Source organism: Glarea lozoyensis, assembly GCF_000409485.1.
Source record: "Glarea lozoyensis ATCC 20868 chromosome Unknown GLAREA15, whole genome shotgun sequence".
Taxonomy (NCBI): domain Eukaryota; kingdom Fungi; phylum Ascomycota; class Leotiomycetes; order Helotiales; family Helotiaceae; genus Glarea; species Glarea lozoyensis.
The window spans coordinates 1,429,191-1,451,766 of NW_007360989.1; the positions used below are offsets into that span (position 1 = coordinate 1,429,191).

At 42.8% G+C, this 22,576-nt stretch overlaps 9 protein-coding genes across 9 annotated transcripts; 6 read left to right on the forward strand and 3 right to left on the reverse strand.

The window, feature by feature from the left end:
* Positions 1-2,935: 2,935 nt before the first annotated feature.
* Positions 2,936-3,732, forward strand: GLAREA_06282 (uncharacterized protein; the record flags this gene model as incomplete). Its single annotated transcript, XM_008081696.1, has 3 exons — positions 2,936-3,103; positions 3,293-3,365; positions 3,719-3,732. 3 exons carry the CDS (start codon positions 2,936-2,938, stop codon positions 3,730-3,732), a joined length of 255 nt encoding a protein of 84 aa, XP_008079887.1.
* Positions 3,733-4,544: 812 nt separating this feature from the next.
* Positions 4,545-6,995, reverse strand: GLAREA_06283 (P-loop containing nucleoside triphosphate hydrolase; the record flags this gene model as incomplete). Its single annotated transcript, XM_008081697.1, has 1 exon — positions 4,545-6,995. The coding sequence occupies one exon, from the start codon at positions 6,993-6,995 to the stop codon at positions 4,545-4,547; it is 2,451 nt and encodes an 816-aa protein (XP_008079888.1).
* Positions 6,996-7,303: 308 nt separating this feature from the next.
* On the forward strand, positions 7,304-8,807 carry GLAREA_06284 (UDP-Glycosyltransferase/glycogen phosphorylase; the record flags this gene model as incomplete). Its single annotated transcript, XM_008081698.1, has 2 exons — positions 7,304-7,776; positions 7,823-8,807. 2 exons carry the CDS (start codon positions 7,304-7,306, stop codon positions 8,805-8,807), a joined length of 1,458 nt encoding a protein of 485 aa, XP_008079889.1.
* Positions 8,808-9,602: 795 nt separating this feature from the next.
* Positions 9,603-10,932, forward strand: GLAREA_06285 (Di-copper centre-containing; the record flags this gene model as incomplete). Its single annotated transcript, XM_008081699.1, has 6 exons — positions 9,603-9,778; positions 9,824-9,986; positions 10,032-10,118; positions 10,162-10,322; positions 10,368-10,385; positions 10,431-10,932. 6 exons carry the CDS (start codon positions 9,603-9,605, stop codon positions 10,930-10,932), a joined length of 1,107 nt encoding a protein of 368 aa, XP_008079890.1.
* Positions 10,933-11,332: 400 nt separating this feature from the next.
* GLAREA_06286 (NAD(P)-binding Rossmann-fold containing protein) lies at positions 11,333-12,500 on the forward strand (the record flags this gene model as incomplete). The annotated part of the gene is made up of 3 exons (XM_008081700.1): positions 11,333-11,676; positions 11,722-11,856; positions 11,900-12,500. The coding sequence occupies 3 exons, from the start codon at positions 11,333-11,335 to the stop codon at positions 12,498-12,500; spliced, it is 1,080 nt and encodes a 359-aa protein (XP_008079891.1).
* Positions 12,501-12,767: 267 nt separating this feature from the next.
* Positions 12,768-14,391, reverse strand: GLAREA_06287 (MFS general substrate transporter; the record flags this gene model as incomplete). Its single annotated transcript, XM_008081701.1, has 4 exons — positions 12,768-13,609; positions 13,674-14,004; positions 14,048-14,148; positions 14,193-14,391. 4 exons carry the CDS (start codon positions 14,389-14,391, stop codon positions 12,768-12,770), a joined length of 1,473 nt encoding a protein of 490 aa, XP_008079892.1.
* Positions 14,392-14,871: 480 nt separating this feature from the next.
* GLAREA_06288 (alpha/beta-Hydrolase) lies at positions 14,872-15,837 on the forward strand (the record flags this gene model as incomplete). The annotated part of the gene is made up of 1 exon (XM_008081702.1): positions 14,872-15,837. The coding sequence occupies one exon, from the start codon at positions 14,872-14,874 to the stop codon at positions 15,835-15,837; it is 966 nt and encodes a 321-aa protein (XP_008079893.1).
* A 1,916-nt stretch (positions 15,838-17,753) lies between these two features.
* GLAREA_06289 (Protein kinase-like (PK-like)) lies at positions 17,754-20,858 on the reverse strand (the record flags this gene model as incomplete). Its single annotated transcript, XM_008081703.1, has 3 exons — positions 17,754-19,034; positions 19,093-19,884; positions 19,950-20,858. The coding sequence occupies 3 exons, from the start codon at positions 20,856-20,858 to the stop codon at positions 17,754-17,756; spliced, it is 2,982 nt and encodes a 993-aa protein (XP_008079894.1).
* A 932-nt stretch (positions 20,859-21,790) lies between these two features.
* Positions 21,791-22,183, forward strand: GLAREA_06290 (uncharacterized protein; the record flags this gene model as incomplete). Its single annotated transcript, XM_008081704.1, has 1 exon — positions 21,791-22,183. One exon carries the CDS (start codon positions 21,791-21,793, stop codon positions 22,181-22,183), a length of 393 nt encoding a protein of 130 aa, XP_008079895.1.
* Between the last annotated feature and the right edge of the window lie 393 nt (positions 22,184-22,576).

Genomic DNA, 22,576 nt, shown 5'->3' on the forward strand with positions numbered 1-22,576 from the left:
TATAATCTAGGTCTAGCGGCGACTATATAGCCGTAAGCTCGGGCGCTATAATTACTAAATAAGATATAATAATTTAAAATTAAAGATTAAAAGAAGTTAAGGTTAAAATTTTATCTAGTAGATCTACTAGTATAATTACTCTAGATAGATTAAAAGAAAAAATATTAAAGGTAAAGTAATAAGTTTACTTACTTAAGTTATACTTTACTTAAAGAGATAAGATAGTAACTATTAAATTAGAAAATAGTTAAATAGTATTATAATAGATAAAAGTATTATTATAAGAAGTAAAACTTATTATTAAAATAATTAGAAATTAATATTATAGTAGATTTAAGAGTAAACTATCTTTAAAAATAGTTTATTTAGAGTTAGTTTACTCTTAAATATATTTTTATATAAGTTTTAAAAATAAATATTATTATTATAACTATAAAGTTAAGTTTAATATATATATTAGTTAATAATTATAATATATACTATAAAAATAAAAATTAACTTTATAATTTATTAAAGAAATTAAAGCTTTTATATTTAAAAGTAAAATACTTTTAAAAATTATTTATTTAAGACTTTTTATCTTTAAATATATTTTATTATATCTCTTTCTATAATAATAATAATATAATAAAATATTAGTTTTATAATATAATAAAGTATATATTTAGTAGCTATCTTTTTAATAAAAATAGTAAATATCTCTATTATTTTTAAAATAAGTTTATTTCTCTTTAAAGTTTAATTTATATAAACTATTTTAATAATATTATTAGAAAGTTATCTATATAGAAACTATTTTAAAACTCTATTATATAAAACCTTATATCTCTTTTAAATATATTTACTTATCTATAATAAAGAGTATAATTATAATTCTTATAATAGTATTTTCTCTTTAATAAAGTTTTATAACTCTAAGTATTTTATATTATAGTAAAGAAAGACTAATTATTTAAAAAGATAGTATAGAAGTTCTTATTTTAAAATATCTATATTATTTTTATATTATTTAAGTAAGTTCTAGTCTCTATAACTATAAGTAACTTTATAAATCTTTAATAGAGATTTATCTTTATTAAGTTTAACTTCTTTAAATATCTCTAATACTATTATAATTAAGATAACTTTATAAGAGATATTATAGAAGTTCTTATAGAAAAAGCTCTACGCTCTTTTTATTTCGAATCTTATAAGCGAGTTTTTAACGACCGCGAGTAACTTTGTAATTTCTCGATAGGATTTAGCCCCTATAAAGCCTAACTTGTTAAAACAGCTCTAGATTTATTAGAGTAACAAAAAACATACGAAGGGTATCTTAGTAATCCTTGCGGCGAAAACCCCACGCCTTTTTTAAATTCACTTACGCGAGTTTTCACGACTAGCAACTTCGTAGTCTCCGCATAGGATCTTAACCCCTAACAAATCCTACTTATCTAAACATCTCGGACTATATCCCAGTCACGAAACTAACGCGAAAAACAACATGGGAGCCTCTAGGGCAAAAGCCCCACCCCCTTTTCAATTTCATTCAAGCGAGTTTTCCACGACTAGCAACTTCGCAATTCTTGCATGGGATTTCTCCCCCTCACAAGTACTACTTGTCTAAATATCTCTAATTACATCCTAGTTACGAACATAACGCGAAAAAAGTATATGAGTCTCAGGGGCAAAAGTCCCATTCACTTTTCATGTTTATTTAAGCGAGTTTTCGACAACTGACAACTTCGCAATTCTCGCATGGGATTTCTCCCCCTAACAAACATAACTTATTCAAACATTTGTAGGGTATTAGAAAATCGAATGCGACACGAAAAACAACGTTAGAGCTCCCGGGGCGAAAACCCCACGCCCTTTTCAATCTCACATAGGCGAGTTTTCTACCGTGAACATCGCCATTACAGAATGGGATTCTTCCTCTAGTCTTTTATACACTTCAGCACCTGTAATTATACTATATCAACGAATGCTAAACGCAAGACATCATGGGAGCCCTAGGGGCAAAAACCCCAAGGTGTTTTCAATTTCACTTTAGCAAGATTTGTCCAAAAGTCCTCCACTAGATCAGCAACTTTAGGCATAATCTCCCTCACCACCGCATGTCCTATTCCCGGAACTACACTAGTATATCAATTCTAATATCGAAAAGATTGTTTTCGCTATAGACATCGTTAACGGGTTTAAATGTACAATACTATCGAGAAAGTTTAGACAAAGTAGACGAACTTTAACACCTATCTCTTCGCATTTATTTCCCAGTATACTAGAAATTACAACAATTCTAATACCCCGACTTCACATTACTAATTGTCAGCGTTAGTATGTTAATCTAATAGAGAAAATGAAATGCCAGCTCGCTTAGCACGGGGAACTTTTGATTATGTTTATGTAAAGAGCGATTTTGGAAAGTTATTAGATCGGTAATCAGATGAGTGTGAGAGGCATGCCTCACACACTCTGGCACATTCTGAAAATCCGACAGCCGCTGAAGATGTCACATCCGAAGGCAGGCACTTGAAGCCGCGATCAGTAAACAACAGTCGAGGTATATATTGCAAACCATTGTTAAACCAAGCACTAGCTATCTTCACAGGTTATTAGTATCATACCGACTTGCTACCCTGATTTGTGGACCCCGGTTATGGAAAACCCAAAGAATAGGAAGCACCACTAGCGATAAAAAAGAATGATAGAATCCTCGAATCTTTGGATCAGCGAACGGAGGCTTTGAAAACTTTTGTGAGGGAGGATGATGTTGAACATGTAAAGGCTCAACCCGAAGTCATTGCGGAATTACGAGCAGGACATGAATATCTGCTTTCTTTGGGATCGGGGTTGTCTTTTGCTGGTGGAGCACCTTTTGTTCTCAAACCACTACAAAAGCGTTAACGGTAAGAAGACGATGATGATGAGCTGGGACCTATGCAACTACAAAACAATGGCAAATCAAAAAACCGTCGCAAGCGAGGAAGAAGAGAAGGTCGTGGTCGAGAAGGGAATTGAACTCACTGGCACTGGTTATGGCGTTTCGGTTGCTTGTGTTTTCACATCTGCTTGCATTATCAGCATTTCGGCGAGAAAAGCCCAAGAACGTATGCCGTCAGTGGTAGGATAGCTATTATACTAGAGACCTCAAAATCAAGCATCACATCAGAGACCGCAGGCGTATATATGGAACTTCCAAACGCACTTGAACCGTTAGCTTGGAAGCTACTTGTAAAGTTGTGCAACTTACACGACGAAACATAGGACGGACGGAATGCCCATACTGATAATTTTCTTCCCCGTCGGCCAGTTCAACGGTAACGTTGGGTCATCTTCGTCTATAGCAGAAGAGTTTGCAGGAGTCGCGATCTTTTCTGAATCTGGTAAGTCTGAAGCATGCTGGTTATTCGCACTCTGCTGAGCGCTTTGCTGACCTTTAGTCTCCGTGGAAGAGTCGAGGCTGCCGTTTTCTACAGATATAGAGTCTGAAGCCTACCTCGCGGAGGACAAAATAAGTGGCAGTCGTACCAGAATAGTTCTTCGACTAAGTTGACGAAACATCGTGTTTTAGTGGATTAACTTAGAACATTACGACTATGTCGTCAACTGTTTTAAGTAAATGAGACTTTAAGCTCTATTCGAAGTCGGCTTGTTATTTAGTCTAAGATTCGCGGGTAGGTGACCGCCACTAATTTTGTCCTTCTCGAGCCTACACAAGCTCCTTCGATCCTAATAGTCGGCCAGGGTTAGCCAGATCCAGGGCTATGTAGTTGGCATCGATGTCGCGGACGAAAATCTTCTGCGTGAAACCATATACCCTGAATCCCAGTTCTGATTCTCAATCCGAACATGAAATCCTTCGGGGAAGGTGATCTTCTTGGTGTCCATTATTTCCACATCGTTCATTCGACGGTGAGCCCAATTTTTGAATCCAAACCCTGTGAATAACAACATGTGCCGGCAGTAAGCCAACATATTCTGAAAACCGTTGGTTATCTCTGCTCCTCATAGAACAAGAGGTGCACTAAGTAAGATAATTGACCAAGTGCCGAAGTAAGAATACCAACAGTTGACGGAGAGCAACTCCTTAAACGTCTTCGGCCGAAATAAACCAACTGAATCGGTGCTCGAAACGGACGGATTACGAGTGGATCTCAAGCTTTCGATATTAACCGGCCAGTGGTAAGCTTGAGAAGTGACATTGACCGGGCACAGAATGGTATCAAACGTTGAGACACAAAAATTGAAGCTTGCCATTGGCCGAACCGAGCAAATACATCGGAGTAATGCTGGTCTCCGATGGACGAGGCGCAAATGATTTAGCGAGTCAAGGGTTACTTGGTATCTGAAGTTCTGAACTTTCCGATCCGGGATACAAGTAAACCTTGATTTTCTAGATGTAGATCTGAGGCACGTACAATTACGGCGCAACATGCTGTGTTGGATGTCAGGATCTCAGCAAAACAGAACTCAAGCTGGGTTGCAATCGTGACGTAAAGAAATTACAAAGATGATATGCAAAGCCAGAGGTAGATTAGAATTGTATTTTTTAATGATGCGCTTCACTTGAGGCTTGACCTTTTGGAAGTACTTGCTTCAAGCTTCAAAGCCTCTAAAGCAGATTCATAAGCAGCTTTCTGCTCCTCACTGAACTGTGACGCAGCAATATTTACCCTAGATATTGCCGCGGTCCGCTCAACAGCATTTGATCTTCCAATCTCGTTCCAAAACCACCAAGCTTCACTTGGGGTGAACAATGTCCACGCATGACCACGTTTCCCGGCTCTTGCCGTTCTTCCTACTCGATGAACATAGCTTGATAGGCTCACAGGAACATCGTAATTGATGACATGTGCTAAATTAGGAAGATCGAGACCTCGTGAGACCAAGTCAGATGCAATAAGAATCGAGACTCGGCCATTCTCGAATGCTTTGAGAGACGCTCTTCGTGCTGAACTTCGTGTTGTAGATGTGAGAGTGGCAATAGATGATGCAGACTTAGGATCAAGTAATGCTACTAATCTACCAAGACGAACAGCAGTCTCGTTCGACTTTGTGAATATGAGGGATCCCCTGGGTGTAATACCATCGGCCGAAGGTGGCACAGCCTTGGACTCCACTAGAGTTTTTGAAGTATCGGACTCTGACGACGAAGTATCGTCGGAATCAGAATCCGAATCAGACGAATCTGAGGACGAATCAGACGCATCGTTGGCCTGCTTAAAAATACCTTGAACAAGCCCTTCACGCCGGAGAACTTCCATCAAATAAAGTGGCTTGATGCTCTCATCCTCAACTTTGATGCCAGACTCCAAGAGCAGCTCTGGCAGAACGTGCCCATGTGAAACATCTGTCATAGCCGTGTCTTCTGCTGTAGCGCTTTCCAGTACCACCATATGTGGTCTGTAAAGCTTCAGACCACTCAATTGCCCTATGTCTCGAGTCATAGTAGCACTGAGAATGATCTTTCTGACGTGATTTGGTCGCTTCTGGAACACCCTCCTTTCTTTCTCCAAAGACCCTATGACTAGGCCTAGCCACTGTTGAAAGCTCTGGTCAAGAAGTTTATCCGCTTCATCGACAACAAGCCAATTCACATATTCAAGCGAGAAGCCTGGAGTAGACTTGAGATGTTCAACAAGCCTACCCGGTGTACAGATAAGAATATCGACCTTTGGTTGTGAAGTGATGACGTGATCTTCCAATGTCGAGACACGCTCTTCAACGTAAAGTTGTTCTTCATCTTCGTCGCCGTCTTCATCGGAGCTTTCCCACTTCGAATTCAATCTTTTCTCTTCTGCTCGATATTTTTCTGGATCATATCTCAACTCTTGTTTCATTATCGAAGCCTGCTCGGATTTTAAACTTTCACTTCCCACAGCTGTTGCAATCTTCACTCTTCTTCTGCTTCCATTCGTAAATGCCGAAGCACATATTTCTGCGACATCTCGAGCTTGGAGTACGAGTTCTCTCGTTGGAACCACAACCAAACAGCGAAGGCGTGTTGTGACGGTTTTACTAATTTCCTCAATCATAGGAAGCACGTATGCTAGTGTTTTACCAGACCCAGTAGCAGCTGATACCAGAATATCTCCAGGTCGTTGAGCAGGCCCAGGGAGAAGAATCGGCAATACAGCAGATTGGACAGCGAATGCATGATGAAAGCCTTTCGAGGAAAGTATGGGGATTGCCTCTGCTGGGACTCCAACATCTGCAAAAGGCAATCTCGTCGCTGGAGATACACGGATGGGAGAAGCAAGCCAAGGTGGCAGAGAAGTCGTAAGACTCTGTATTGGTAATTGGGGAACAGGCTCTGGTTGTGGTAGTGGTATTAAATCGTGTAGTTGCTCCTCCTCTTCTGGTGGAACTTCTGCTGTGTCTTTTTCTGCCTCTCTTTTTGCCAATTTTTCTGCTTTCCTCAAAGACTTTTCACGTTTCGCCATTAATCGTTTATGTGTTGCCTCTCCCTCGGTTTCTCCAGTTGGTTCTACCCCTTCCATATTATCCAGTGGCGTATCGTTATTTGTGGACTTTTCCTTCCGCTTCTTCTTTTTTATAGGCTCTGCTTCGTTTCCGTTTTTCTCTTCACCATTACCATCCAGCAAGTCTTGCTCTCCAGTTTCATCATTGCTTTCTGCATCTTTTTCCTTTTTGGTTCCCTTCGATCTTTTGTCCTTCTTGTCCCTCTTGTCTTTCTTGGCTTTTTTGGGCGAGGATTGCGCTACAGAATCATCCAGCTGGGGAACATCTCGTTTGTTTGGTCGATTATCCGCCGTTATCGCAGCAGTAACCATGCTCTCGTCTTTCCCCAGCAATTCAACAGACTTGGATTTCGGTTTAGAAGCGGGGACATATCGAGCGTAGGTAGCGGAAGCATCATGCTGTATTGCTGGTGTTGGTGGAGTAACTTTCGAAACTTCTAACGCAGGTTCTGATGCTACCACGAGGGGTTTTGAGTCCAACTTCTGTTTCTTTGCCGGTGGCACATATCGAGAATATATCTGTGCTGACATTGTAAAATCTTTAGCACCGAATTAAATTCGGCGCATCTGTGAAGTTATCAAACGTTGAAAAAAAGTTCGAGGCTGAACGATGCGACGGTTGAACCTCGGTTCGAGCCAGCCTTGTTTTCGCGTCGCGTGGTTCGAGATACTGTAACATATTCTGCGACACATTGTCATTGATGGACTGATGAGAACATCAATGAAGTCAAAGATCATGTCTCTTTACGTCGCGTACCAATATCCTGTCCGAGTTATATGACGTTGATGCACGGGATCAGGCACGACCTTTGGCCATCTTCCTCCAATACATCACCAAGATGCCGTACAATATTGCCATGGTTAGTGACTTCTTCTTCCCCCAACCCGGAGGAGTCGAAAGTCACATATATCAACTTTCTTCCAAACTCATTGATCGCGGACACAAAGTCATCATCATCACCCATGCGTACGAAGACCGAACAGGCATACGCTACCTCACAAATGGCCTCAAAGTCTACCACGTTCCCTTCTTCGTCATGTACCGAGCATCAACGTTCCCTACGGTTTTCTCATTCTTTCCCATATTTCGAAACATTGCCATTCGAGAAGAGATACAAATTGTACATGGGCATGGCAGTATGAGTCCATTTTGTCATGAGGCTATTCTACATGGAAGGACTATGGGATTACGGACTGTCTTTACGGATCATTCATTATTTGGATTTGCAGATGCTGGGAGTATCCTTACGAACAAGTTGTTGAAGTTTACAATGAGTGATGTAGATCATGTTATTTGCGTGAGCCATACATGGTGAGAATTCTGGATACTTCGTAGTCAACATGCTAACATCTAACAGTAAAGAAAATACAGTTCTTCGAGCTTCCTTGGATCCTCTGATGGTATCTGTAATACCGAATGCTGTAGTCGCTGAAAACTTCCGACCACTATACCATCCTTCCTATCCCAGCGACTTCTCTACCACCTCTCTTCCTCAACATCTCGGCCCGCACGATACCATAACAATAGTCGTAATCTCCCGGCTCTTCTACAACAAAGGGACGGATTTGTTAGTGGCTGCTCTACCTCGAATTCTGGCGAACAATGCGAATGTACGATTCATAATTGCCGGTTCTGGGCCAAAAGCAATCGATTTGGAACAAATGCTGGAGAGAAATGTTTTACACGATCGCGTGGAGTTGCTTGGACCAGTCAGGCATGAGGAAGTACGAGACGTGATGGTTCGAGGTCATATATATCTTCATCCAAGTTTAACGGAAGCATTCGGTACTGTGATCGTAGAAGCAGCGAGTTGTGGATTATACGTGGTTTGCACTCAAGTTGGTGGGATACCAGAAGTTTTACCAGGACACATGACCGTATTTGCGAAGCCAGAGGAGGATGATTTAGTGGCTGCAACTGGACGAGCTATCGCAGAGCTACGGGCAAACAAGGTTCGGACCGGAGATTTTCACGACCAGGTCAAGAAAATGTACTCCTGGACGGATGTAGCTAAGCGGACAGAGAGGGTTTACGATGGTATTTCGGGAGCTCTTAGTGAAGCAGACTTTTACGGTTATGAGGCAGCCGATGCCGCCAGTTGGAGTGCTACGAGGGGAAGAGCCGGGGTTCAGAGTTTTGCCCTCATCGATCGGTTGAAACGATATTATGGCTGTGGCATTTGGGCAGGGAAGCTATTCTGTCTCTGCGCTGTCATCGACTATATCATCTTTCTCCTCCTGGAATTATGGGCTCCCAGAGATGCGATCGACATTGCTAGGAATTGGCCGAAAAAAGTCAAACAAGAAAATCTAACAGCTGACGATTCTTCATTTAGACGTTGAATGGTTGCACCACCTTACGCACCACTCATATATCTCATATAGTCCGCAGCAAACACTTAGGTTCTACAAGATTCTGCAATGCAAGATCCAGGACATGTGGTTTGGAACGTTGGCCATGCGCCAAGTTCAATCAATTCCAGGTTACCCTATGATGACTGGGCAAATCACGAGCCCATCTACTCAGATCAAACTGCCGAAGGCCATTTGAGGATCATTCCAATCTGGAAAACTCCCATGGAAGCCGAGTAACATCTTTGGGTCTGTCGGCTATAAGCAATGCATTTTGGCTATCTCAGCTACAAATTATATGCATTTTACCCCACAATCTTTGATTACCGTACAACTTTCCTTCCTGCCGGAACCATTAATATTCATCTGGTCGGGCAGTTATCACATATTAAATCTCGATTTTAATTATCGAATGAGAAAATCTGGTTTGATGGATCGGTTTTATGTTCGACGGCATGGTTATCGGCAGTCTTTTGCACCCTGGTATAGGGCTACGATCATTTTTGGGATAACATGATATTTTCATCTTACCAGTAAGATGTGGTCACTTGACACGGTTACCGAGATTTGATGGTCACATAATTGCAGGCCATCATTTTATATTGTCAAAGAACTACCGGCACATTCAGGCAATGTCGAACGCTAGCTAAGATTGGATGTTACGGTAGCTTTCGAGCCTCAGAATAAGCATCGTGGCGTTATTGTTGGGATAAGAAGTTTTAAAATGAAGAGGAAGGTCTTGTTCCTAAATTTGTAAAGATCTGTTACTCTAGTTATTCTTTCGCCATGCTATCTATTTATAAAGGATTCTGTCTTTTGACATCAGTGCTGTGCCTCTTCACAGGAGAAGCAAGTGCTGATGCGCTAGGAGATCTTCAGACGAAAGGACGAACAGCCATCAATACTCAGCTCGCGAAGTCTACTACATGTACAGCGGCCAAGCTACAGGTTCGCAAGGAATGGTCAGTTAGTAGACATCTCGCTTTAACTTGACTTACATGGTTCAGGGGAAATGTCTCTGTCGCGGATCGAAAAGCGTACATCAAGGCTGTCTTGTGTTTGATGAGTGCACCATCGAAGTTGCCAGCTGGAAAGTTTCCTGGTGCCCAGAATCGTTACGATGATTTTGTTGTAACGCATATGCAACAAACTCTTCAAATCCATGGCACGGTAGGAACATGATTGGTCTTCTGAAGCCTATGCTAATATTTCCAGGGGAGCTTTTTCTCTTGGCATAGATATTATACTTGGGCTTATGAGCAAGCACTGCGTAATGAGTGTGGTTACAATGGAACCCAACCAGTACGTCTATCTTGACCATTGATATCATCGCTAAACCGTGCAGTACTGGGATTTTGGCAAGTGGACGGACCCTGAGAAATCACCAATCTTTGATGGTACGGATACTAGCATGAGCGGTAATGGAAAGAAGGTTTCTCATAAAGCCACCTCGGTCGGCCCGGCCCAGAATGGTGGCGGTTGTGTTGAGACTGGACCTTTTGCAAAGTGAGTCGTCGATACAGATCAAGGTTTCCTGCTAACGATGAATAGTATGACCGTTCGACTTGGGTAATGTTCCTGAACCATTATTCGTCTCAACCGCTAACATTTTAGTCCCGTCTCTCCTATGGCTGACCCTGCTCCACCAAAGAACCCTAGATCTGATGGATATGGAATCAACACGAGATGTCTTCGTCGTGACATCGGGCCATATCTCGTCTCCAAAGGATCAACCACTGCTATGATGGTAAATTTGATCACAAGCAAGACCACTATTGGCCCTTTCCAAGACACAATGCAAGGTGGAAATCCTGGGGTGCACACATCGGCACACTTCACCATAGGATCGGATCCGGGTGGAGATTTCTACACATCGCCCAACGATCCAGCTTTCTGGTTGTTACATGGCCAAATTGATCGACTATGGACTATCTGGCAAAGTCAAGATCTTCCTAATCGTATGCAAGTCATTGCTGGTGGTACTTCAATGATGGGTGGGGGTGCAGCGCAGAAGTTGACTGATAATATCGACATTTCCAATGTGGCCAGCAAGGTCTACCAGATTAAGGATTTGGTCAGTATCACTGATGGGCCGTTCTGTTATGTTTATGAGTAAGGTTGCCTTAGCTGGGGTGTTCGAACACTTACGATGCGGTTGTTGGCGCATATTCAAATACAAAGTCCCAATTTGCATCCTCATGTTGGAACTTCAACTTCAAGTTGATATTCTGTAATTCCACACCCATCTAAATCTTAGCAATCTTCTCCATAGCTACTTTTCTTGCATCCCATCACTTCTGGGCGTTAGACTGCTCGTGCAACACCGCGATGCTGTCCAATGAATGTTCCTCGAAGTTACCTCATTTGCTGACCGGATTCGCTTCTTCATCCCCCACTCTTGTCCTTGTCAACCAACAGTCACACCTGTCTTTATTTTCCAATCCGTATACTGACGTCGCACTAAACTTCCGAGTCTAAAGTTATTTAAACTTTGTTTACTGTCAAACATACCAACCATGAATCCAAGTCTCAAAGGGCAAAAGTTGCTCGTGATTCTGCAGTACGCACCCGATGAAGATTTCTTATCACGGGTAAAGACAAATCACCCTGATTTAGAAATCGTATGGCATAATCCATACACTGCAGGAGGTGGTGGAAACGGTGCCACCGCCAAACCATTACCCCAAGGCATTTTCAGCGATGTGACGATTTTGTGTACATGGAATTTCATACCAACTCCGGAAGAAGCGCCGAAGCTCAAGTTGGTTCAATTGACTTCTGCTGGTGCGAATCATTGTTATGAGCATGACGTTTATAAGGACAAGGGAATTGACTTCTGTACTTCGAATGGCACACATCCGTAAGTTGGTGTCTGATTTTCTAGAATGACTGCTGATTTTAATAGACCCCAGATTACGGAATGGGTGTTTGCCACATTTCTGTCGTTCCAACACAGAATACCTCGTTTCCTGGACGCTCAAAAAGAAGGCGAATGGATACGACCGTCACTTGATGTTCTAGACTCTGTCGGACAGAGGATGTAGGCTCTCCCATCACTATCACGACTGATCTGACTCTCCCAGCGGTATCCTAGGCTACGGAGCAATAGGACGGCAATGTGCACGCGTCGGCAAAGCCTTCGGAATGGACGTAATTGTCTATACGATGCGCGAAAAAACCACGCCTGAAGCCAGGAAAGACGACAGTTATAACGTCCCCGGCACTGGCGACCCAGGGGGACTTATCCCTTCAAAATGGTATTCCGGCACTTCCGCGGAAAACCTAAATGATTTTCTAGCCCAAGACATCGATTTATTGGTTATCTGTCTCCCACTTACACCATCAACCACGAATCTTATCCAGAAAGAACAATTCCAGATTCTTTCCAAGAAGAAAGCGTTCATCTCGAACATCGCGAGAGGGCAAATTATCAACACCCCGGATTTCATTGAGGCGCTTGAAAAGGATCTAATTCGAGGTGCAGCGGTCGATGTCACGGATCCGGAACCGCTACCAAAAGATCATCCGTTGTGGAAGGCGCCGAATATTTTCGTTTCGCCGCACGTGAGTTGGCATTCTAATAATCACCGGACGAGGTTGTTGGGGGTGTTGGAAACGAATCTGGGGAGACTGAGCGGGGGGAAGCCGTTGATTAATTTGGTGGATAAGGAGCATGGATTTTGATATTAGATCTAAGTTTTCTGCATTTTGATAATGGAGTTTTCAATGGAATAGAGATGTCCCTGTTTTCGATCTTGTAGTTGTGTTTGAACTTCTGAAGCAGAGAGACGTGAATACCATGTTGTTGTATCGGCAATACTGACAAAACGATTCGAAGATGGGTTCTTGTCGGGTTGAGTTTAATTCACCATCAGCCACATAACCACAAATCTAGAACGAGGTAGAAAAAAATTTCAATCAGCTTGGTCGTAATATCAAAACTTGCTACCATTACGTTGAGTAAACATATCTTGGAGACCAGTCGCCCAATTCTCTTATCTCCTCCTCACTCTTCCCTTCCATCTTCCAATCTTCCTTCCCTGCTGCTCGACGTGCATTGATTCGCTTGTAGTAGGTCGACATGAATGTAAAAATGCAAGCAGATGTGAAAACACAAGCAATTGAAACACCATACCCAGTGTAGTACTTTGGCCCATCACTAGTACTGTATAAGAATGGTACGGCAATTCCAGCCATATTTCCAATCATCAACTGCATACCAGTCGCCAAAGCTCGTTTCGCATATCTTGGCTTGTTACCCGGAAGCCATGCCAATGGCAGCCCTACCGAAACATAGAGACCCGTGGCCACCACGAAGCATCCAGTATAACTAACAGCCGCGCCAGCATTGGCAATTAGCATACAATACCCGACGACCGATATTATTGAGAAGCACGCAGAGTATATACCTCTCTGAAGCTGTTTATCACTAAAACGAGCCACGAAAAGATATATTCCTGTACCCAAAGCGTACACAGGAACGGTAAGTGCTTGAGCTTGTGGAGCTGTCCATTTTCCAATCCCTTTGATAATAATTGGTAAAAATGTGCTGAATCCATACAACATTATATCGTTTGTAAAAGCGGAAATGCTGAAGATCCAGAGCTGCCAATCTTTTGCGCCTTCTATCACATCTGACCAATGGAATTTCTCTGCTGATTCAGTTTGCCCAATCTCGTTTCGTCGAATGGATACAAGCAAAGCTCGTTCTTCCGGGCTGAGAAATTTAGCCGTCGCAGGACTTGTTGGTAAGATAAAATAAGTTGCGATTCCAGTTATCACGGAAGGTATACCTAAGGAATTAGTTGAGTTTGTAGAACGTGATGAGACACTTGCCTTCAAAGATCATCAGCCAACGCCAGGCCTTCAATCCTGCAAGTCCATCTGTAAATCCAATTCCGTACGCAATGAGCCCGCCGAGGACCCCGGCAAGTGCTGACGAAACAAAAAGGTATCCGACTCTCACAGCTAGATGATTTCTACCGTAGAACATGGAAAGATAAACAACCAGTCCTGGAAATAGACCCGCTTCAATCATGCCCAAAACTAAGCGAACAGCAATGAGTCCGCCATAACTTTGAACCACGCCAGTCAAGGTAGATATAACGCCCCACGCAGTGGTGATGAAAGCTATATATCGATCTGGTTTTACTTTTTTGATAATGAGATTTGACGGTACTTCGAAGAGCTAGATCGATAAGCGAGGTTCCAAATCGATGCAAATAGCTTACACAATATGTAACGAACAAAATCGAGACGCAAATTTGATATTGATTTCCTACCAAGCCTAGGTCTTTTTCTATGCCGTACAACTTTGCGCTTCCAATATTTACTGATTGAATCAGTATTGATACAAGCTGAGACTGAGGGAAATACCGCGATCCAAAAAGCTGAAAAGATAGAGGAGCATAATAACTGGGATTAGCTGTAAATCTAGTTTCCTGAGTAGCGCTTTCTCTGCTGCCTTGGTAATTTCCAAAGCTTCAATTGCTGATGCATCTTGAGCTGATGAAGATGTCGTGTCTGGGAAGTTTCTGTCGTCTATTGGTGCTGGCTTTTCAGCAAAATCTGACATTTTTACTCAATCGAGTCCGAGTTGAAATTACGTATCTTGGAAGACTTCGAACTAATAATTATGGTGGCGTTGAAACAATGTTAAAAGCTCGATCGGATATCTAAAGATTTTGCACTTGAACACTGTTATCTTATGTCTAGAGATTTACGATAAGACATTGGACAAGGTTACATGAGATCTTCCTCAGTTGAGCAATCATAAATCAGACAAGGAGGGGAAAGAGAAAAATCGCGGAGATAAGTAGCTAGCCCGCAAAGGTGGGTGTTCTCCGCGCTAAGCGAGCCGGCACTTCATTTTCTCTGACAGGATGGCAAATTAACGCCGACGATTAGCAATGTGGAGTGAGAATTGTTGAATTTCAAGCTTACGGGAATACGATTTTAGAAGAGTTGAGCAATATCAGAACTTTCCGCTTTTGCTTCCGTTCCCAAATTTCCGCTTTCTCCAAATAATCTAACCATCCTAAAATTCGTCATCAAGATGTCTAACAATATCGTCGTGCTACCTCGTCCTTCAGAGACTCCGAGTACTACCCCACCTTCAATAAAGGCACCTCCCGAAGCCACTTTCATCGAAGCTTTCGGTAACCTATTGCCACCATTATATCTGCAGACACCCATCGGAAGAGCCGCGTATTACGAGCTACTACCCTCGGTGGACAGCAGGCAGGATTCCATTTCCCGTGTCCTTTTGGTGCACGGCATTCAAACTTGTGCGATTGGCTTGCAAAGGTTGGCAAGCGAGTTGTCCTTGCGTTTCCCTCATGCTCACATTGTGTGGTTCGATCTTTGGGGACATGGGCTTACGGACACGCCTTATGTTGCGCATGAGCCGAAGCTATTCCATTCATTATTGAATAGTTTGATGGCGCATCTTGAATGGGAGAATGCTCATGTTGTCGGCTATTCGTTTGGCGGGTCGACAACAGTCACGTTTGCAAATGCATATCCAGAGCGAGTTATCTCTATGGTATTGATCGCACCAGCTGGACTAATGCGTACTGCTCAATTTAATGAGTTGGAGAAAAGTTACTTGGGTGGCGGACCCGAGGAACAAGCGCAAGCCTGGATTTTGCAATGGCTGGAAGGCGGACAATTGATTGTACCTGCAAATTGGAAAGAGAGAGTCGGCAGAGGAGAATTAGTTTCAGAGGCAGTTCGAGACTGGCAAAATAGAAATCACGAAGGGCACAAAGCCAGTGTGGTTTCTATGTTCAGGGATGGTGGGTGTTTCGATACACATGATGAATTTGCCGAAGTGGCGAAAAGGGGTCTTAACATAAAATGCATTTTGGGCCAACTAGACGATGTTTGCAGTGAGCAGGATCTTTGCGATGTTGGGATACGGAATGTTAGTGTGATCCCAGAAACAGGACATGGAGTAGTGAGGGAGAATGTGCCTGAAGTTGCTGATCTTATCGAGGTCTTTTGGAGGAAAATCTTGTAGAATTGGGACAAAAGTGTAAGCCACTAAACTATCAAAGGTATATATGTGAAGAGCCCATCTGTATTCGTGCTCAAAACATTATCTATAAATCAGAGTTCCAATCATGAAAATATTGGGCTGCAGGAAAGTTCCCTGTTCCAATTTCTATGGCTAGGGATACCAAGCTGATTCTCCTCTTGTTCTAGAGACTAGCAGGGAAACTATGTTGTGGTTTTCATGGCAAATATGCAGGGTAAATCAACAGAGCATCCAAAAGATGGCTGGTATCCAAACGTCATACCCCTCTTCTGTTGTCGTCTATTTTTCTACTGGAGTATGTGGCGTTGAATGTGTTTAAACAACTAAGTGTTCTATCAGGTTTATTGCAAAGAGAAGCTACACAAAAATATGTACACCTAAGGCGTAAAAGTAGAGTATCACTGTTCTGGCTGGCACATCTCAATCTGACCTTCAATCGCAACGCCAGGACTCCACAAATTTCTTGTCGCCGGCTTATTAGCTTTCAGAATTGTCACCTAGAGGACATCGGAAGGTCAAGGGTTTTATGTACAGTGGAAAAGGTGGGATCAGCACTTTCTCATAATTTGAAAGAATTTCTGCAAAATAATCTGCAAAATAATACGGAAAATAAGTACGTCGACTTCGAAGTTCCAAGTAGATGGGGTGGACCTTTTCTGGATATCAGTTCAAAACTCCCGTCTACTTGTACCCGTAACATTTTAAGAGTTACATGGCACGGCGTTAAAATTATTCTTGCTGGTTCATTGACATTTCTCTCCATAGAACATCTCTATGGCCATCTGACATTAGACCTACGCACAACGAAATAATTTGTGTACCTCTAATTTGTTGTGTCTTTTTCATTTTCCATTGTGAAATATACAATTTATTGTTTGGATGGCGACAAAGTTCTTCTTGCTTGTGAAAACTCATGGATTCAAAAAAGATTTCCGAGTATTGTCCTCCTCATTCAATTACACATTAGATTTTATAATACAACCATCTGTTCTTACAATCACCGACAATATATACAGAGATTATCCAAATCGTCACCTGTAAAAGGTAGATTGGCTGATACAGATGTACGAATGAATAAACACAGGCACTCCAATCGGACCTTGATATACGTCTATGTTTCTCCTGATCTAATAATCTCCACCATACCATGTGTACAACAAGCTATATACGAGTCGCGATTGCGTTGGCAGATTATTTAAGCGAGTCGCCCCCTTTTCACTTGTGCGGAAGGGTGCCAGTTATTAGCCGCGAATCTTGCCATCGGTTGAGCAAACCGCGGAAAAAAGATCGGCAATTCTCACAAATCGAAGTTCAGCCAAGTATGTAGACTTATGTCTCTTTTATTCGTCGGAAAACAGCGTTGAACTCTTCTTACTCAACAGGGTTTTGTCTTCCGAGCTTTCCATACTCAGTAAATGCAACAGGAATTCTGTCGCCAGTTTTTGTGGCCGGCGTCTGATACCGCTTGTCAGAATATTGAGTTCTTGATACACCAGCACGCATCTCCTGGCTGGCAGTATTGTATTTAGCAAGAACCACACCGAGGTATTTGCGACTATAAGCGGCCTGGTCTCTCGGCAAAGGGCGATGTGTGCACTTTCACTATCTCTTAAAGTTCTAGGTCGATAGACGCTTTTGCTGAGCATGGAGCAAAAACGTTGGGCACTTGAGCAATAACCGAAGTCATCTCCTGTTTTGAAACGGTCAGCTTTAGAACACATCATTTTTTTTCCAGTCAAAGATATGTTGGATAATGCTCCTAAGCGCTTCGTTTATTCTGGCACTTTTGGAATAGCAAGATCGAAGCAAACTTTTGAATGAAGCGAGTAGAGCGTTGAAGCAATAAAGGTTCAAGAGACCCACGAGTCTCGGTCACAATCCGACGTCGTTCATCTTGCTCATCCGTTTCGATTGAAGCAACAAAGTTTCCTGCACAACAGGTTTTTGATGAATTTCAATTTTGATCCAGTATTATCGGCAGTAGCTTCTTCAACTTCCAGTGGTTCTCTTTCTTGGATTTCCATTCTCTTGTCTGATGGTTTTCCATTCGAATTCCCACGGTGAAATGGTTGTCCGCCTGTCTGAGAATACGACGGTTGAACATGTTGTTGTACGACAGTAGATGTTTCTTGGTCGTTAGTGCTCTCGATATTTCGAGATTGTCGCTTGTCATCGCTTTCATTCAATGTTGAACGAATTGAGCCTGGTATTATTGCGAGGGTGTCCTGATGTTCCGCTGGCAGGAGATCTTTTGTTCTTACATCTTCTAATTCCGAATTTATATGGCTTTCTTGAGCTTCTAGTTCTACAACATGGTAAGGTGCGAGATTTGAGGTACCAGGGAGATTGTTTATGGTTGTGGATAGTTCTTTGTTTAGAAGAGAACTAATACCGTGCCGATCCCGAAGTAAAGTTTGCTCAACTTTCACTGACTGGTCTATCGAAGGGGTTGGGTCTCCAACATTCTCCGATGGATAATTCTCTTCTTTGTTGACATCATCTTCATCGTCTTCACCATCTTCAGCGATAGACGTCCTCCCCTTCTTGGCATCAAAATGGACTTTTCTGGTAGCCGGTGACTGTGGTCTTGAGCCGTATGTCTTATTTGGAGACTGCGGCCGAGAATGGGCCTCAGACCCAAACGTGGTCGATGTAGGTGTGGCTGTCAAGTTCTGATCGTACGCCACTGCGACTGGGAGAATTTGTTCGAGGTCGTTATTTGTCCTTATCTCCTCTGGTAACTTTCGTAAACCGTCTGATCTCTGAATCATATAAATAGGCGACTCTTGTGTTGCTTCCTCAGGATCATCAATCATCAAGCTATGCCTCGTGAACTCTTTATCTTTGGAAGGCAGACTGGGCTCGACAGGGCCATCATGCACGGGCGGGCTGCTTCTCATCTTATTTTGACGTCTCATCTGCTCCGGAGATACATCGATCGGTGCAGCCTCAAGTGTAGACAAATTAGTGCCATGCCGAACTGGTATAGCTTCCCTTCGAAGACATGAAAACTTTGCATCCTTGACACATCGCTCATGGAGTCTGGAAAGTTTCATGACGATTTTATTGCAAGCGAGTCTGTTCCGGGGGTTCATCCGGAGCAGGTGGTCTTTAATGAAATTCAGGAACTCTACCATATAGTCCGAACAATTTTCTCTGTCGTACAATTTATTACATTGCTAATGATTTCCAAGTCAGCAATTTGAATAGTCAAACACTGACGAGATGAAAGCTTACGTTAACAACGGATTCTTTCAATCTAGCTCCTATTTGTCCGTTCCTTTCTTTTAGATAAACTAAAACGAAGAAAGTGTCTTCTTTCACTTGATTATTATCCTCGTTCGTGCGAATTTCAGAAAACTCGTCTACTTCAGGCCAGCCTGATAGAAACCAAGTAACAAACTCCAAAAGGACACATCCCAATGTCCATATGTCGTAATTTTGTGAAACAGCCTTCATGACATCATATTCGGGAGCACGATAGGTAGGAGAATTTCCAACAGTCTGGGCATTGATACCGGATTTTGATCTGTTTCTGTGGAAGTCCGTCAAGCCAAAGTCGGAGATCTTCAAAACACTGCTTGAAGGTGTACCTTCGACTTCATTGGGATTTTCGAACCAAAGGATATTTTCAGGCTTGAGGTCCCCATGTCTTCCATGGAGTTGGTCACTAGAGCCTTTTTCTGAACTGGACTCCAGCTGTACAACTGCTGAGTGTATTGCTTCCAAGCCTTGTGCTATGCCGAGGCATTGTTCAGAGAACCACAAGACCCAGTCATAATCTAATTTGGCTGGCACAGTGTTGCTGGGGGTCGGGTACTGTATCCAAAAGTCTCGGAGATTCCCATCTGCCCAAGGAAAAATGAGGTAGTATTGCTCTCGGTATGCAAAGGTTCCCAATAATGTGATGATATTGGGATTGTCTTTTTTGTTCAAACGTTTCAAACTAGATACTTCAGCTTCAAAAGCTTGTGGGTCATCCCGTAGAAATCTTTTGACAGCGTATGAGGGATTCTTTTCGGGAGCCGCCTAGATTTCCAAGTTAGCTTAATCATATAAAATCAGAAGATTTTATAACGCATAACGCGACCTACAGTGTCTTCGCAGCAGTTATGACATTCTGGATGAATTTTAACTCTGAAAACCTCGCCAAACCCACCACGTCGTCTTGTTGGGTCTTTTTCAATGTAAGGCAAAATAATTTTAGCGCCAAAGTCGTAGTGAAGAACTTCGGAATGTTTGCTTGTGCTCAGCTGAAAGTATGGAGAGAGAAGCTGAACTTGTTTTTCAGCAAAGGATTCTATTGCCCATTCCGGCCAGGTAGCGAACAATTCGATTAGGTTCGTTGGGTTTTGGTCGGTCTCATTGGGCAGCGCCAGCTGCGGACACCCATCAGAGCTGTTGAATAAAACAAACGGTAAGTGACTATCATAAAGACCCGCTTCCACGAAGGCTTTTATTTCATTCGTTTTGCCGATAAGCGAAAGAATGGCGAAAATTCTTAATCTAGTCGTTTTGCGACTTTGAACGAACGGCGATGACGACGTTGAGTAGATGTCCCAGATCTCTCCTACCAAGTTCTCTAATTCATCCTGACTACCTGAAAATTCCTTCGCGACTTCCTGACGAATGCGACTTCTCGTAAGGATTCGATGAAGGGAGCCAATCGGCAGGAAGTCCTTTCCGCCATCTCTGCCAGCAGATTTCCGCAGTGACGAACGAATTAACTTGCCTAGCTTAATTTCACTGGAAGATGCGATGGGGATAATTGGATCATTAGGAGCACCTGCGGCCAGCACGGAAACGTCTTCGGGTTTAGTAGAGCTAAGCGGGTTTTCGCCATCCTCGGAGCTAATCGGTCGCCGAACTGTTGTGAGGTATATCGTGTCTCCAAGATCATGAATCTCATTGTTTTCTGACATGCGAACTGGATTTGTTACTCTAGTACGTGGTGCCTCACGTTTCGGTGGTCCATGTGCAGGGTCGTCTTGAGGGACATCCATAGATGCAGAAGTCGTCAATAACGGCAACCAATGCAGAATTCGGGTTTGACAATGAGATATTCATTGGGTGTCTTATAGTGGTTGCTTGCTGAGATTGCGTGCAGATCCGGAGCCTCATCATGCAAGTGCTGAATTTAACGTGGCTCTCGCGCTGAGTGTCCTGTGGGCAGCGGTGTCTTTTGCGGCTGGTGGCGTTGGGATTTCTTTTTCTTCCTGATCTCCCATCCACATTCGGGAGCTCATCGATTATTATTACCTCTTTTGATGGGTCATCTGAGTAAGCTAAAAGACCACACGGCAGGCTACTCGCTAAGCACAGAACTTGGCCAATGAAATATTCAATACTCAGCTATATTGGTATTATCGGTAAATTGCTTTTTGTTGGAGGTGTGGCTACACAAGTAAGGGTGGTTTTCGACACCCACCGAAATCGCCCTTCATTGTTCGTCTTGAAAAAAACGCTACTGATGTTCGCAGGGGCTTTCTACCTCTCACATACAAAATCTTGAAAAGCGACAACAACATCAACACCTGGCATCTTGTTGACTCACGGAAGTGAGTCGGAGATGAGTTGTTCAGCAGGAGGATGTCTCTCGTCCCCCATGCTTTTACACGTCTGCCATATTTGGTGGCGTTTGTATCCCCTATCGAGAGCATTCTCCCAGACAAATCTGCCTCGCGTAGTCGCTGCAAACCCGAAGTGTGCCTTGCATTCAAATCCCGCCCCTCATACCGTGTTTCAGTGCTTATGGCCATGTGTATATGAGGTGGTCATTTGCCTGCGAGCTTGTGTTTGTACTCCGAGTTTTCGGGTCTTGAAGCATTCCCTCTGTCGTTAAAGACTCTGGTTCACGCAAAATCAAGCTATCCATCCGACGATTTATTCCAACTTCACATCTAGGTTGTAACTTATTGATTCTACGCCCTTACGAATGGCAGCTGCTGCAGCTTTCGCAGAAGCCGGAAAGTCACCTGTTGGAGCCCATATGGAAGTAAAGAAAGAGCTGCATGCGAGATATGCTACACCAACGAGTCTATGGAACGAGCTCTTCAATCTTCTTGGCGCTGACGCTAAGTTTGAGATACAGGTAAAAGAAAACAATGAAAAATTCTCACTATTAGCATATTTAAAAATTTGGCAGATGCGGCACAACGTTTACAATATCGTGTCCTCCAAAGAGTTCGACATGGTGAGTAGCACCGTTAATCTTGTATATCGTGGATTGTTCGCTGATGAATTTTTCAAATACAGACGATATTACGGGAGAAGTGTCAACAATATCGATCGAGATAACGCGGTCTCATCGTACTCTATTCGCTCATAGAAGCATCACCGCCTGGTATATCAGCATTATTTCAGGCGCGTTGAGAGCCGGAAGTGGCCTGAATAGACGCGAAGGTCAAGGGCAGTCATATGGTTCATATAGATTTCGGCATTTTTGGATTTCGATACCGCTCTAACAGACAGGGCTTGTTTTAAGGAGTTTCGGGCAATTCTTCAATCTACGTTTAACCTTAATGTGGGCGCTTAAAATTTGCCATGGGCAAGGGTGTTTTAGTTCGAATCAACTTATGACGAGACCCACTGTTTTTTACGGTCAGGAAACCTGGTATTGAAAGGGCTATTATGGATGTGACCATTGCGCACTGTGCGTAGAAAGCATTCAGATTTTGCATCATGCACGAAACTGTGATAAAAACTTTGAACCCCGCGGGTG